Source organism: Lycium ferocissimum, chromosome 11, assembly GCF_029784015.1.
Source record: "Lycium ferocissimum isolate CSIRO_LF1 chromosome 11, AGI_CSIRO_Lferr_CH_V1, whole genome shotgun sequence".
NCBI lineage: Eukaryota > Viridiplantae > Streptophyta > Magnoliopsida > Solanales > Solanaceae > Lycium > Lycium ferocissimum.
This window is the reverse complement of record NC_081352.1, coordinates 22604540-22620935: the sequence shown is the minus strand read 5'-3', so window position 1 is coordinate 22620935 and position 16396 is coordinate 22604540. Positions and strand designations below refer to the sequence as shown.

The 16396-nt window shown below is 35.0% G+C and overlaps 1 protein-coding gene and 1 pseudogene across 1 annotated transcript; both read left to right on the top strand.

The window, feature by feature from the left end:
* Window positions 1–538: 538 nt before the first annotated feature.
* On the top strand, window positions 539–957 carry LOC132038133 (uncharacterized mitochondrial protein AtMg00170/AtMg00620). The gene is given in 2 exon segments (XM_059428853.1): window positions 539–826; window positions 829–957. Coding segments are annotated over 2 exon segments (417 nt in total).
* Window positions 958–1708: 751 nt separating this feature from the next.
* Window positions 1709–14055, top strand: LOC132038132 (FACT complex subunit SSRP1-like; annotated as a pseudogene).
* The last annotated feature ends 2341 nt before the right edge of the window (window positions 14056–16396 follow it).

Genomic DNA, 16396 nt, shown 5'->3' with positions numbered 1-16396 from the left:
CATTTTATCCGAAAAAGTCCCTTTCCAGTGGCTATTCGTCCACTAACTTATTTGGTATACGGTAAAGTCAAAGACAGAAAGGCAAGCGAAATAGACAACTACTTATTAGGCTAGGGTAGCAGTTTTTTCATCTTCCCTTTATTTTACTTTACCCTAGTGGAAATTCATTTTGAAAAGTTACTAGGTAATTAGTGAAGAGGTTTATAAAAGTGACAAGCTTGGTGGAAAGCTCTTATCTTAGAAGGAAAAGCTAAGTATGCCCAAGTAGTCTTGATATTGGTTGGTTTGAGGTTTCGTTAGTTTTATACTAACAAGCAAGCTTCGGCGACCGCTCGACCTAGCACGTTAGCCCCAGTACTATAGGGAAGGCCTATGCGAAGAAAAGGCTTGCCCATCATCAAAGCAAGCCCAAGTCCATGCAAGAAGGCCCTTCAGATCTGTCCAAATTCAAAGCCCGTCAAAGGCATATGAAATCATGCAAAGGATCCGAGCCTATCCAAATGATGTTCAGCGGGCTAAACCAAAGTAGCTCTGGCCCATGATCCAAGAGACCCGAAACTAGTTAATCATGCTATCCTTACCTTCTAACCAATCGGCCAATCACACTATCCTTACCTTTTAACCAACCCCTTCGATTTAGTTTCTGCAGCAGTATATAATCTCGGACTCGATGAATGCCTACAGAAAAATGGGTTTTCCAGCAGTGATGGCAAGAATCCGCGAAATAATGTTCTTTCTCTTTTTTGTGTTCTTTCTGAATGAGGCTACGCGAGGGAAAGCTCAGCTTTCTACTCTGCCGCAAAAGAGGGCCGCTTTCTCCCCCCCCCCCCCCCCAAAATGCCAGTTCCGCCATCAGGGCATAGCAAGAAGCATAATTCGGTTCCAAAGCTTCGTTTCATTCCAAGTAGTCTATGGTTCAAAGCGCCGTGTTCCATCCGGCGCGAATCCTCTCCATAACTAGTATAGTGGAGGTCTTACTTGTATGGCAATAATGAAAAAATGTACGAACACAAATAATGAGCAGACCAGCCCACTTTTATTTGTGGGCTCATTTCAGAATGTTTTTTTGTTTTGAATAAAGAAGCGTGTGAACTTTAAGTGGAAGGCAGGTGTTTTTCTCGGTGGATGGATGGGATAAATGCCTATATTGCTTTATAATGTTATTGTTATGTTGATGTTATATTAAAGAATGAAATCTAAAAAAGCTGCTTAGTCCCATTCTTTATAATTGTCTTTCTCATACTGTGTAAACGAACTTCAAGTCTGAATTGTATACTCTACTCAACAGGAAGCATCACAGCCACCCCCGATGTCGATCTGCAGTATTAGTTTGAGAAAGTTGTTTGGTTTTTAACCTAGAGATTTTTGTATTTTATTAGTATATGTTAATTATTTGCACAGAGCCCTTTGAAATTGTGTTGTGATATGAATTTTATTGAAAAGAGTTGAAGCTTAGTGAGTACTACAACAACAACGTACCTAGTGTAATCCCACAAGTTGAAGTTTATTATCAAGGGAAAATTTCAATAATATACAATCCAGCCTCAAATATTACATCCATGTAGCCATATTTTTAATTTACATCCGCATAGCCAACTTTTTTTTACAACGGTGTTTATACACACGATATACAACATTACACACTTACTGTAAAAAATGTAGCAACCTTGCATAAAAGTGTATAATAATGTATAAAAGGGCCATTTCGTGTTTCTTACTTCATAAAAAAAGGGGCCATTTCGTGTAATATTAGAAATATGAGCCATTTCGGGTAAATATTTTCTCCAAGTAGACATAGAGTGTATAATAATGTACATAAGGGCCATTTCGGGTAAATATTTTCTCCAAATAGACATAAAGTGTATAATAAGGTATAAAAGGGCCATTTCGGGTAAATATTTTCTCCAAATAGACATAGAGTGTTATTTTCCCTTATCATTATTCTTTACTCTCTTTTTTCTTTTTGGTGGTTGAGGCCTAAATCTTTTATTTTTTTTTAAGTTAAAAATTAAGTTTTGGGTATTTAAAAGTGGGATAATTCAAATGCATTCAGTAATTTCTCAGTTATTTCATGTAATTAGTCCTGACTTGCTTTTGCTGTGAATAGTTTTTTTGTTGTTTGTAACTGTCAATGTTTACTAGTCATTGATGATTTTTGTATTTTATTACTATCGTAATTATTTGTACAATATCCCTTTAGACATAAGTTTGGTAATATTTTAAATAAAGTGGTAGTTGAAGTTTAAGTGAGTATTTGTAATTTGGAATTCATTAGAGTTAGGTGCAAAACGAAATTAACTTCTTTAAGGATGTTTGGTTCAAGGGATTAGGCGGATTATCCCAGGATCAATTTTGAGATTAAATTTATTTCATATTTGAATGGTGGTATTAGCGGAAACCAATATTATTTTTCATACCAAAATCTTGGTATAGGTGAGATTGATATAATCCTAGGATATCTTGGATTCTTGGTTTTGAATAGACGGCCCCTAAGAAATCAGAGGAGGGGTATAAGAGTAATTTCTAGAGAGATATTAAATGTTTTGAAGGCTAAAAAGGTATAAAAGTACATAAAAGCAATAAAAATTAGGGTGACAAACGCTCCCTTACCCGGCTTGTATCGCCGCCGACACATGATCAATTCATAGAACGTATCGACCATAACCAAAAGATCCAAACCAAAGAAGGAAAAAAAGAACATGAATCATTTAATTGATGAAGAAATTAAAAAGATCGAGCAAGTGCATCTTTAATTAACTAACCTGTTACCTAGCACACTCAACAAGTCGCATGATGATATCATCCTCCTCTTTGGTAAGACGAGCCTCGAGCCTAGCTAGTATCTTATGGTCCCGAACCCCCAAGTGATGCTTACGGCTCCCGGCCAGTGGAGAAGAGGCCACGCGACTGCCGAGGTTTCGAAATTCTGGGCATCACCTTTTGGCAAAGGATGAACATTTGTCGAGTCGGTATCAGATGCTACTGTAGAAAAAACCTGTTGTTGTTGTTGCTGCCGGGGAATTGATGAACCGGTGGTAGAATCCTCCTGCAAAAACACCTTCTATGGTGAGTTCCTTTAAGTGAGGTGCAATCTGAGGTGGGTAAAAGGAACTCACCATAGAAAGGTGTTTTGCAGGAGGGTTTTACCACCGATTCATCAATTCCCCGGCACCAGCACCAACAACAGTTTTTTTCTACAGTAGCGTTTGATTCCAATTCGACAAATGTTCATCATTTGCCAAAAAGTGATGCCTAGAATTTTGAAACCCCGACGGACGCGTGGCCTCCTTCTCCACTGGCCGGGCGCCGTAAGCATCACTTCGGGGTCCGGAACCATAAGATACTAGCTAGGCACAAGGCTCGTCTACCAAAGAGGAGGATGATATCGTCATGCGACTTGTTGAGTATGCTAGGGAACAGGTTAGTTAATTTAAACATGCACTTGCTTGATCTTTTTAATTCCTTCATCACTTAAATGATTCATGTTATTTTTTTCCTTCTTTGGTTTAGATCTTTTGTTTATGTTCTATGAATTGATCATGTGTCGTGGCGATACAAGTGCAATTGTCCTTAAAGAATTTAATTTCGTTTTGCACCTAACTCTAATTTGAAAAAAATGTTTATGTCCAAACAATTTTCAGGTTAACTTGCATTCGAAAAAAGTATGGTATGCAATCCTTTAATTCTTGCTTTTTCTCTTCTTTTTGCTATTGTACAAAAACAAATTCCAAGAAAAATTAAAAGGAACCAAGCATTTTCATTCACTTGTGATTTTCCTGGAGGAGGTAAAAAGAAAGAAACTCCCTCATAACAATGAACAATACATTTTTCTCAAATGTTTTGAAGGGTTCAAAGTAATAAATCATATAACAGATAACATCATAAGAGAGATTAGAGGGGAGGAAAAGAATGGTGAAGAAACAGATAGAACTTCTAACTGTAATATCCATCCTCTCAAAAGCACCAATTATTCGTGTTACTTGTAACACATTCGATAACGGCATATGTAATTTTAATATAGAGCTTCTTTGATTTTTGGCCCGTCAACCGAAATTATTACAGGCGCTAGCCAAAGTATATACATAAACTATACATTAGCTGGCTATTTTGTAAATTAGATCACCGAAAAGCATTGGCTGTAATTATCTCTTTAGTGTATGCCATTTGAAATTTCACATTCGGGTCTGACTCGCTGTGCTCTGCCCTGTTTAAAATTTTAGTTGTATTGTCCTGTGAAGCCTTTGCCCTGTTCTCATTGCTGTTTCTACTCCGAACTGAGTTCTGCTAATCATGAGACTTTGATATTTGTCAGCAAATTCCGCCTACTTTCATCAACGAACACAAGAAGATGTTGGCGAAGACTTGCTTACTGCACACGAATGAAGGGGTGTTGTGGGAAGCAAAGATAATGAGAAAGAATTCCTATTTCTGCATCTGTGAAGGAGACTGGCCACAGTTTGTGGTGTATCACAAACTGAGGCCAGGAGACATCTTGCTCTTCTTACTCGTTGACAAATCGACGTTCCTAGTCATGCCCTACACTCAGAAAAGTTGTAGAAACTTTCGTGGGAGGCAATCTTTCGAGGAACTCAGCAGCAGCTCGGAAGAGGAGGATATTGAACCTTCAAGAAATTCGAAAGAATCATCATCAGTCTCTGAGGAAGAAAGCATTGATCCATCCTGTTGCTCCAAAGACGGGGAATATCCTAGCTGCTCACATTTAGGTAACATCGTTACTTTATACATTTCAAGTTATTAGATCATACCGACTAATCTAGATAGAGGAGTCCTAATTGCTGTTGTACCTGTATTGAATTTGCTATATTGGTTATTCTTTTAGTCTAGTTTCACGACATGTATGTTATCATGACTATAAGTATGAGATCCTCACCAAAGCGATCCTCACCAAAGCCCTTCTCATTACTTCACTTTCAGTCCACATACACACACCATACCATGCCACGTGCGGCAGGAGTTAAATCCTGTCTTGTGTTCATTTTCTCAACCCCAAAGGTTTCATCATGACAGGAGTTACATCCAATGTCAAAGCTGATGAAATGATCCACTTGAAGAAGAAAATTCTGGAACTAGATTTGTTTAGGTGGCTTGTCAGTGATCTTGACAACCCTAAGAGGCCTCTAGGTTCTTTCATCGTTTTCATGGAAGAGCTTAAGAAGCGGTGCCTGGAGGTGAATCCAAACATCAAATCTTTTGACGCTGTCGAGAAAGTTGGCGGAGACAAGTGGAAATAGATGTCAGATGCTGAGAAAGCTCCTTATGTAACAGAGGCAGAGAAAAGGAGGGTCGAATATGCAAAGGTCTTGAATTTTTATAACCGGCTAGTGGCTGCTGAAGAAGAGGAATCTGACAAGTCAAGGTCCGAGGTTGTTGCATCCAAAAATGGGGAAAATCCTTGCTGCGCACATTTAGGTAAACATTGATCGATCTCTTTAATTATATGTCTACAAATGATGTTAGATCATACCGACTAATTGGGATTGGTTCCTAATCGTTGCTGGACTTGTATTAAGTTTGCTTTTACTCCCTCCATTTCAATTTGTTTGTCTTAGTTACTATTTGGACAGTCAAAGGATATTTTCTTTGACCATAATTCTTTCAAATACTTTCTAAATATTTTGAATTGTTAACTATTGTGACTTATAGTACTTTTTATGTAGTTTCTAAATATGCAAATTTTATTTCAAAAAGATTGAAGATTTAATCACTAAGGAATCAAAAGAATTTCTTTTTGATTTAATTAATCATATTAATGATGAAGATGTTAAGAAAGAATATCTTGTCAAATTAAAAGATATCATTCTTAATCAGTCTAGGAATAAAACCTCAATTGAACCATTTAACATGAAAAATGTTATGAACAGGTTTTCTTCAAAAGAAAGACAACCTACAGTCCAAGATTTACAGATAGAATTAATTTCGGTAAAAAACGAAATTAAAGATATTAAAAATCGACTTTATAAAGTTGAAATGGATTACATCACTGATCAAATCATATCTCAGACAAGAAAAGAATCTCTTGCAAAAGATAATGAAAATGATGTATCAGAAAAATCATCACAAGAACCCAAAGATGATGATGTCATGGATAACGTCATGGATCACAATGATATTATCGAAACAGATAATAATAAACCCGATAGAACGCAAATGATTAAAGCTCAAAGTTGGCATATCTTTGTCACTTTAAGAGTAGGAAATATCATAATAGAAAAATTAGCATTAGTAGATTCAGGAGCAGATAAAAACTGCATCTTAGAAGGATTAATACCTACTACGTACGTAGACAAAAGTACTGCTAAATTATACTAAGCTACAAGTGAGAAGCTGAAAATTAATTATAAGTTATCCAAAGGCCACATCTGTAATGATGGAATTTGTTTTATAAATGAATTTATAGTTACTAGGGATATAAATGAAGCAATTATCCTAGGAACTCCATTTATAACTCAAATCAAACCTTATTATCTTTGGTCTAGATGCAATCTACACCACCATCTTAGGAAAGGAAATTAAATTTCCTTATTTAACAGCCATTTCCAAGAGGAAAGTGATTCCGTCAAAAATCAAACAATCTGTAAAATAAATTGTCTATCTAATCAAGTTTCATTCTTAAAAAATGAAATTAAGATTACAAAGATAGAACAAACTTTAAAAACCCTGGGAATGATAGGGAAAATTAAAAACTTTCAAGAACTACTTGAAAAAGAAGTTTGTTCTGATCTACCAAATGCTTTTTGGGAAAGAAAGTGACACATTGTAGAACTCCCATATATTGATGGATTTAATGAACAGGCTATTCCTACAAAAGCAAGGCCTATTCAAATGAACCATGAATTAATGGAAGTTTGTAAAACAGAAATAAATGATCTTCTACAAAAGAAGATAATTAGACCTTCAAAATCCCCTTGGAGCTGTTCAGCGTTTTATGTTAATAAAAATGCTGAAAAAGAAAGAGGATCTCCAAGATTAGTTATTAATTATAAACCATTAAACAAGGTTTTACAATGGATTAGGTACCCGATACCTAATAAAAGAGATTTATTAAAATGAACTTACAAAGCAAATGTTTATAGTAAGTTTGACATGAAATCAGGATTTTGGCAAATTCAAATTCTTTGAAAAAGATAAATATAAAACAGCATTCAATGTCCCTTTTGGACAATATGAATGGAATGTAATGCCTTTTGGGTTAAAAAATGTCCCATCAGAATTTCAGAATATAATGAATAATATATTCAATCCTTATAGTCATATGTCTATAGTTTATATAGATGATGTTTTAATATTTTCTGAGGACATTGATTCTCATTTTAAACATTTAAATATTTTCTTTAAAATTGTTAAACATAATGGTTTAGTGGTGAGTACTAAGAAGATTAAGTTGTTCCAAACAACCATTAGATTCTTAGGACATGAACTCTACCAAGGAACTTATAAACCCATTTGTAGAGCCATTGAGTTCTCATCCAAGTTTCCAGATGAAATTCCTGATAAAACCCAGTTACAAAGGTTTTTAGGAAGTCTTAATTATGTTGCAGATTTCATTCCAAATGTCAGAAAAATCTGTGAACCTCTTTACAAGCGTCTCAAAAAGAATCCGGTTCCATGGAGTCAAGATCAAACGGAAACGGTCAGAAAAATTAAGACCATTGTCAAAAAACTTCCGTGTCTAGGTATTCCAAACCCAGATGCTTTTATGATTGTCGAAACCGATGCTTCAAATGAAGGATACGGTGGAATTCTTAAACAAAGAGTCTCTTCGAATTCTCCAGAACAATTAGTTCGTTACACCTCAGGGATGCTGAATTTCGCACAAAAAATTATAATCTTGTTAAAAAAGAGATTTTATCTATAGTACTATGTATTACAAAGTTTCAAGATGATTTGGTAAATAAAACCTTTTTATTACGAGTTGATTGCAAATCAGCTAAAGAGATTTTACAGAAAGATGTTAAAAATCTTGTTTCAAAATAGATTTTTGCCAGATGGCAAGCACTATTATCCAGCTTTGATTTTGAAATCGAATTTATTAAAGGAGATTTAAACTCTTTACCAGATTTTCTTACAAGGGAATTTCTACAGGGAAACCATGAGGCCAGGAGCCCCCACATCCCCTTTCCAGAAAAAACCCAATCAACCAAGGCCCAACCAGCCAAATAAATATTCAGCTTTGGCTGAATTTCCAAGCCTACCATCAAGGCCCATGAGGCCTACATTACCAGTTACCAGACCAAATTTAACCATACTCGGTTCTATTCCCAAAACAAAACCTTTATCCCCTTTCAAGAAGGAACAAGATCCTTCTACCAGCTCATCAAAAGGAAAATTTCAAACCAGCAGTTGTTACAAAATGAAGACCCCAGAGTCTTTTGCACAAGCAGTTAATCCCAACATCCCTATAGCAAAGGAAGAAAAACAGCAGGCAACTCAAGAAGAATTTGTCATCATCAGCAAAACCAAGATACCAGTCTTGGCACTTGATAAACAGTATGAAAATTGGAAGGTAGCAGATTTACTCAAACCTTGCTACACTAATTTTAATTATGTCGATACAGATGATCCTATCAAGACTAGGAGATATTTTGAATTTATCCTGACAGACACAGGATCCTTAACCATTGAACATCATCTAAAAGATGATAATGACCCAGACAGTATTGAATACTCAAAATTCACCATTAATAAAGTCATCAGCCCATTTCAATGGAATGTAGATCATTTACACACAACCATGATTTTATCGGAAGAACATAGGCCCCAGACCTATAATTATTATAACTATGAACAAGCTTGGTACAACTTCATGTATGTACGACCAATTACCCATACTTGGTTCGTAAAATACAACAAACAATTTTTCAAGTCTATCATCCCAAGATGGTTCTATGATTGGTGGAAAAGATTTGGAGGCAATGAGCTTACCATGCCCAGAAGCTTTCAAAAACATTATGAGACGTTCCAGCAAGAGCAAGGAATTTCTACTTTACCATAGCATATTAAATTATGCAAATATTATGTTGCTAAGAGAATATCCTATATTATCAGTTGGTCATTTGATATAACTGAAATTCATAGGATTAAACACCTAAGCAAAACAATAAAAATTAAAGGATGGATTCCTAAAGATAAAAAGCAAAAGATGAAGCAACCATCAACCAGCAGCAGAACAGGATCAACAGAATCCAAAGCAGATTTAAAGAAGAACCTACTACAAGCTTTGAACAGATTAGACGAAGCAGATCCACTAGAAATCCAAGAACTATTGGATACAGCTTCATCATCAACAGACAACAACAATGATAAGTTGGACCCACAAGGAATGGCCCAGGCATATCTCGACTATGATTTAAGATAAGATTGCCTCTTCAGAAAAGCAGAAGGCAAGAGTCAAAAAGAAAGAAAAGTGGCCGACAAACTTTACAAAAGCAGCCGCCCAACTTTTCAAAAGAAGACAGACAGGTGGCAGACAACTTTACAAAAGGTAGCCGCCTCATCTTTCAAAAAAGAAGAATGGCATCTTTAAAGATAGTCGTCCACATGTAAACATCCTAGAATGTTAATCAGTTCTTAGAGGCCTATATAAGGCTCTCAAGTTATAATCAGAAGGGCATCCGAAAATCTACCCCCTTTGGAAATAGCCTTCTCCTATCCTCTCTCCCTATGTAAATTTCCTTTCAAGCTTTCAATGTTTGAATAAAAAGCTTCAAGCTTTTGTAAGTATTTTATGTTTTAAAGTATTTATTTTTCGCATTTAATTTATGCTTTTATTAGCCAGATAAAGATCCAAAAATGGTATCAGAGCCAAGTATGAGTGGCTAAAAGTCTCATACTATCCTAGGGTTCAGTCGAAATCCTGTTATAATCTTGTCATGTTCTTATACTGTTAGTAGTCCAGAACTACTGTTCATCTTCCTCAGTCTTTAATGTCTTTATCTTCCAGTGTCAAATAGTGTCAACCGTCTTGAAGTCTTAGTGTGAGGCAACCGGATAAGTACCGGCTAAGACGTTGATAAGCCTGAATAGACCGCCGTCGCTCGAGAAGCCAGGAGGGCGTAGAGATGAGCAGGACACGGTTTGGTATTCCCGTCCCCAAGACCACATAGGCAAGAGACCTAGACACTTAGCACCCTAGAAGAACAAGATATTAAGAATTAAGAAAGATAAACAGTAGAACTGTAGACTCCTGAAGGAGAAGAACATAGAAGCGAGATAACAGTGAGAGTAGATGTACCCACATAGGATAGTATCCACCCAAAACTCTTTTCTGAAGAGAAATTTTGAAAAATGAAAACTCTTCCTTTTTCAAAAGGTTATCTTTTTACAATGAAAGTCTTCGAGACTTCAAAAATAATGAAAAAGAAATAATCGAACATATCGATTCTTTACAAAGTCAATTGTTTTTCAGACATAGTCTAGAGAACCCTAGAGTTCTTTACTTCTATAACAGAGGTGATGAAAGTAGGAACATCACACCAGAAGATGTGTCTGAGTCAATCAAGATAAGTTATTGATAAGACTTAGCAAAGAAAATTTGCGTATAACACAGAATAGTATTAAGTGGTGTGAAAACCAACTTAGAAGATATTCAGCATCTTATTAATCATGAGTTTAACCTCTGATAAACAAGATGTAATAAATAGTAACAATTTATCAGCTGTAGCTACTAAGATAGCTAAAGTAGAAAATGATTTACAGAACTGGAATATTCCCAAAGAACCATTCCGTTCTATTTATAATATAGGAAAGTTTGATTTTGTAAAAAGCTACAATATCAAAACTTGTGAATCAACCATAGCCATCAATAGTTCATTAGAAACTATTAAATTGTTACAAGTACAAGATATTAAAAGATATTAGAGAAATTACAATTTCTTGCATATAGGACTTGTCCAAGTTGCGGTCAAACCTCTCTACAGATTAGGTTTAGATACGCCTTTGTGTCTCTTACTAAGAGATGATAGATTATTAAACTTTAATGATTCATTATTAGGAGTATTGCAAAGTAACCTAGCTAATGGCCCGATTTACTTTAATTGCTATCCTAATTACTCAGTTGTTATTAATGATCAGAACGTACTAGATACGTTAACTCTTAATATTAAAACTAGAAACATGAATAACAAAGTTAATACAAAAGAAATAGCTGTAATATACAACATATATTACAGACTTATGAAAACAACCTTAGCTCCAAAAGCTAAAATTGTAAGCTCCAAAGGAGTTACTATGCTCATGGAATCAAGCCAAGAACATAGTAGTACCTTTGTCCCTAAATTAATAAAATGGGATGACATTTTATCAAGAGATGAATGGCGTTTTAATGCCATAACTCAGCCAAAAGCTGAACCAGAGAGTTCATCTATTGAGCAAGTTATTCTGAAGACTAGATGGATCTATTGACCTAAAGTTCCTTAGATCTAACTTGGTCAAAGAATCATCTTCAGTAGCCGAATGTCTTATACAAGACCTTCGTTAAGCCAAAGAATGTCTTTCTCAAGACCTTCTTCTTTCAAACCCGGAGGAAGTAGGTACAAATCATGATAATTTTGTGGATGAAATTAATAGGAAACTTAAAGGAGTAGATTTTAGACAAACTATTCCTAAAGTCTATTATCATTCACAACAGTCAGATGTTAACACAGATAATCCAACAGCTAGTGACATGGACTTACAACAAGATAAGGAAGTAAAAGATTCCTTAGACATGATTAGAGAAGATAACTTTATACCAGATTATAAAGCTTTAGATGACGAAATGAAAAGTCATAAAAAGAAGTTTGAATGGTATAAAGAAACCCATAGTTTTGAATCCAGACTTAACCATAAGATAGAATGGTTAGATGATATAAGAAGAACTAAAAAGAATATAAAATTCTTTAAATGGTTTGAAAAAACTGGAAAAGTTCCTAGTAAAAGGGAATCTTTATCCATGATAGTTAATAGATGGTATACAAGGAATAGAGGAACCATAGAATCCTAGATTCCACCATTAGAAGAAATAGTTATACCAGTAGGCAAAGAAACTATAACTGCCTCTCCCTTTAAAAGAGAAGGATTGGATTCAAATGCTGATATCAAAACAAAAGATATCAACAAGATAATCCAACAAAATAATTATACAAATCAATTGCTACATACGGTATCTAATCAAATGATAAAAGATACTAGTAAGCAAGCAATTCCAGTAAGAAATACAGAATCAAAATTGGAAAAACATCCAATTATTAAACTACTAGAATTTTCAAAATTCCCAAAATTAAACAAAGAATTTAATCTAGATGATGATATTCTAGATAAAATCAATAGACAGTTAAAAATAACTGAAACTAAATTAGCTAGTAAAGCAAGTTCTAGCAGCACATATTTAGGAAATAACACTCCTAAAGAATTAGAAGAAAGAATTAGAAAAAAATTAGAAGCATTAGATGCGTTAAACAAAACCCAGGATAAAACAACTGGAAAAGTAACAACAATATCCCAAACTCCTAAAGAAGTTCAGAGGATAACTACTACTAGACATCCTGTAAAAAAGAATTATTACAAAAGACCGTCATTCCCAGACGTTCAATTTGAAGAAGATATCTATCTAACTGGAGTATCTCACAGTGGATCAGATATAAGTGAATGGAATATAGATGGTTTAGCAGAAAGCCAAATCTATAAAAAAAAATACATGAAATGGGTATTGCCATTACTAAGATACAAAGCAAGAAGTGCTGGTGATAGACACGCAGCAACTATGATTGTTTCTGGTTTCACGGGAACATTAAAAAATTGGTGGGATAATTATCTTACTGAAGTTAATAGAGCCCAAATTTTAGGAGCAGTATCAATAGAAACCACCATAAAAATGGAAGGTAATATGCAAACAGCTGTTGACGAAGCAAGAGAAGATGCTTCAGCAACGTTAATTTACAGTATTGCTAAACACTTTATTGGAGAACCAAAACTTTTCCAAGATAGGAGTTTAGAATTATTAAACAATCTTAGATGCCCCAAATTAGATGATTTTAGGTGGTACAAAGATATGTTTTTAGAAAAAGTGATGATAAGAGAAGACTGCAATAATGATTTCTGGAAAGAAAGATTTATTAGCGGTTTACCATCTTTGTTCGCCGAAAAGGTTAGAACAAAAATTAAAGATAGATTTAATGGAAGAATTCCTTACGAGAATCTTACTTATGGAGATATAATTAGTTTTATTAATGTGACAGGACTTGATCTCTGCACAGACTTAAGACTAAAAGAATCTCTGAAAAAAGATCAATATCAATCTCGAAAGGAATTAGGAAGTTTTTGTCAGGACTTCGGTTTTGAGAAAATTTCCGCCCCTTCCAAAAAATCGAGTAAAACGATAAAAGGGTCTAATTCCTCTAGACATAGGAAGAAGAAAGATCCAGAAAAATCTTATAAAAAGAAAAGATTTAAAAGAACACCAAAAAAGAATTTAGGTGATACATGCTGGACATGTGGCAAGAAAGGCCATAGATCTAGTGAATGTAGAGTCAACATTAAAAAAAAAAAAAAAAAGATAAATCTTTTAGATGTTGATGAAAAGGTTAAACATGAACTATACTCAATCCTTGAAGAAAATGATAACTTTACATCTTCTTCAGATGAGAATAGTGATATTGAATTAAACACAGACGATAGTTCTGCAGAAAGTTCTTCAAGCGAAGAATGCGATTGCACAGGAACAATATGTACTTGTGGACAAAATATGTTAGAATTCACATCGAACATTAGTTAGTTTGACCCCTCCTACTCCGAATGAAGCCATATAAATTGAAACCGAGGGAGTATTGTTTTGGTCTAGTTAGAGACATGTATGTTATTCTGACCATAAGTATGAGATCCTCTTGGACTCCCTCACCAAAGACTTCCCTTTCAGTCCATATACTCACGCCATATCAGAGCTAGGGACTATCTTTTTGTTTTTCTCTCTGCCATTCATTTTGTCAACCGTAACGGTTTCCTGATCATGAAGGAGATAAATCCAATGCCAAAGCTAATTATGAGTTAAAGCATATATAACGGGCTCAATCTTCTTTTTCTGCAATTTGTCATTCATCTATAATTTCTCAGCAGTGTATACATGACTTTTATGGTAACATGTGACGGTTTCCCCCAGCAACAAATTACAACAAGAAGGTATAGTCTGTTGGTTTCTATTTTGGTCTTATGATTGCTGCTTGTGGTCATTTATTGTGTTTCAATTGAAGTCTAAGGGTGTGTTTGGTATGACGGAAATGTATTGGATCTTGTTGATGTAGTTGAGACGAGCAACCTTCTGTTTGCAACTCTCATTGGTAAAGCTCTTGGATCCAATTCCGACCAGTTTTTAGGAGAGTTTGTAAAAATCTTCTTCAATAAAAATTGTTTACTTGCAATTTAGCTTGGTACTCTCTAGGTAAAGCACATGATTTATGATTATGATAAAGGCCTAAGGAATAAAATGATGATTTCAATAAAATTGTTTACTTATGATTTAGCGTATGTGTGTTTTTACCTTTGTATGAAGGCCGAGAAAGGTATTATTGTCAAAAATAGCTCTTTATTCATAAACTTCTAATCGAGAAAGTACACCAACATAAATAGAAATAAAATGAATAAATTGTTAAGAAATATGTCACTTCTCTCGAGACCGGAATTACAATACATTAGATAATTTTCTTTTAACTTTACTTAAATATCTCCTTTGGTTTTTCTCTTATGTTGGATATTGAGTTAGGATAATGAGTCATCCGCGTGTATTTATTAGACCAGGTTAGGAGAGAAACTTGGGAGCAGTTATCTGCATATGAAAAGCTACTCAACAACAACCAAAAAAAAAAAAAACTCCCACTATAACTATAAGTGAACGTGGGATTGGGATCCTGTGAGATGTATCAGTTTGATCTTTGAAATAGTTGGCAATAACTAGTATTCTGTGCTTAGCCAACCCCATGGTTTCTTTCATTCTACTAGAGGTGTCAAGCAAGGTAATCCTTTGTCACCTACTTTGTTCATCCTAGCTGCAGAGGTGTTGTCAAGAGCTTTGAATTCACTGCATAACAATTTGTGGTTTTGTTGATTTGGTTTGCCAAAGTGGAGTCCAAAAATTAATCACTTAGCTTATGCAGATGACAGTATCATCTTCTCGTGAGATCTCTTTGGGGTTGATTATGAAGGTATTGACTGAGTATGAACAAGCGTCATGGCAGTTGATCAACAAGGCCAAGAGTTCTGTAGTAAATTTTACCACTACCGACATATGAAAATTTTGATAACCTTTTTAAAGCTAAGAAATCATCAAATAAAGTACTGCATCAAGAGAGCTAAAGACTACTATAGATATTTTTTGCGCCACACATTCAGATAACCTTCACTGGTGTTATGCTTTAAAGAATAAGCGCAGTACATAACCTCCCTTGTTTTAGCTTTAATTGTTAGCAAACTGTATCCGATAATTACTTAAACAAAATCTGAAACATAAATGTAAAAGGAATAATTCGAGCTCACTGAATTCACAGTATTTCCTTAATGTATTCGATAATTACTTAAACAGATTCTGAAAAATAAATGTAAAAGGAATAATTCGAGCCACTGAATTTAGAGTGTTTCCTTAAGGAAAGTATTCCCCTCAATGTACCCGAGGTTATGGAATATATCCTCCCACATAGAACGAATTAACTCACTAGCGTAGCAGTCCTCAAACCCCAGTGAACGGTAAATGCACCAGGCGGCAGCAAATCACACAAAATATATTTCAAGTGCAAAAATAAGGAAGAAGATAATCGGAATTTTTGTGAGTAAAATCTGATGGAAATGGCTAAATATTAATAGCCAACAAAGTATAGGAATGAAGAGGTGTGAAGCCTTTTCCATGAAAAGGTGCAAAGGATCATTTCTCATTCACAGCTATCCGTGAAAATCTAACAATCCCGCACATGAACGGGGAATGACTCAATTATAAAGAAATGCACAGACAAGTGCGTGATCTGCAAGTAAAGATTAATTGCTTCCGGATAAGTAGGTTTTCATTTGAACTTCTAGTGAACATATGTCGGATATACTCAATCAATCGATAGATTTGATATCTTTGAACTGTCGAGCTTTAGTGTATACCTAGACAACCATATATCACAAAATTAACCCTTAACCGTCTTTGGTTCTCACTATTGCTAGTTGCTCTCCGTTTGTAAGCTCCAATAGAGATAAACCCATAGTTTTGCATTTGTGACCAGGCGCAAATTTCTCATGGCAGAGAAAACAGAGTCCCGTGGGCCGTGGCCATAAGATTCTTCCTCTCAGTTTCCCATGTTCGCGTTCGTAAAGGTTGGCTGGTGGCTAGGTGGAAACGCTACTTCGAGAAATTTGTTTACAGATGAAAAAG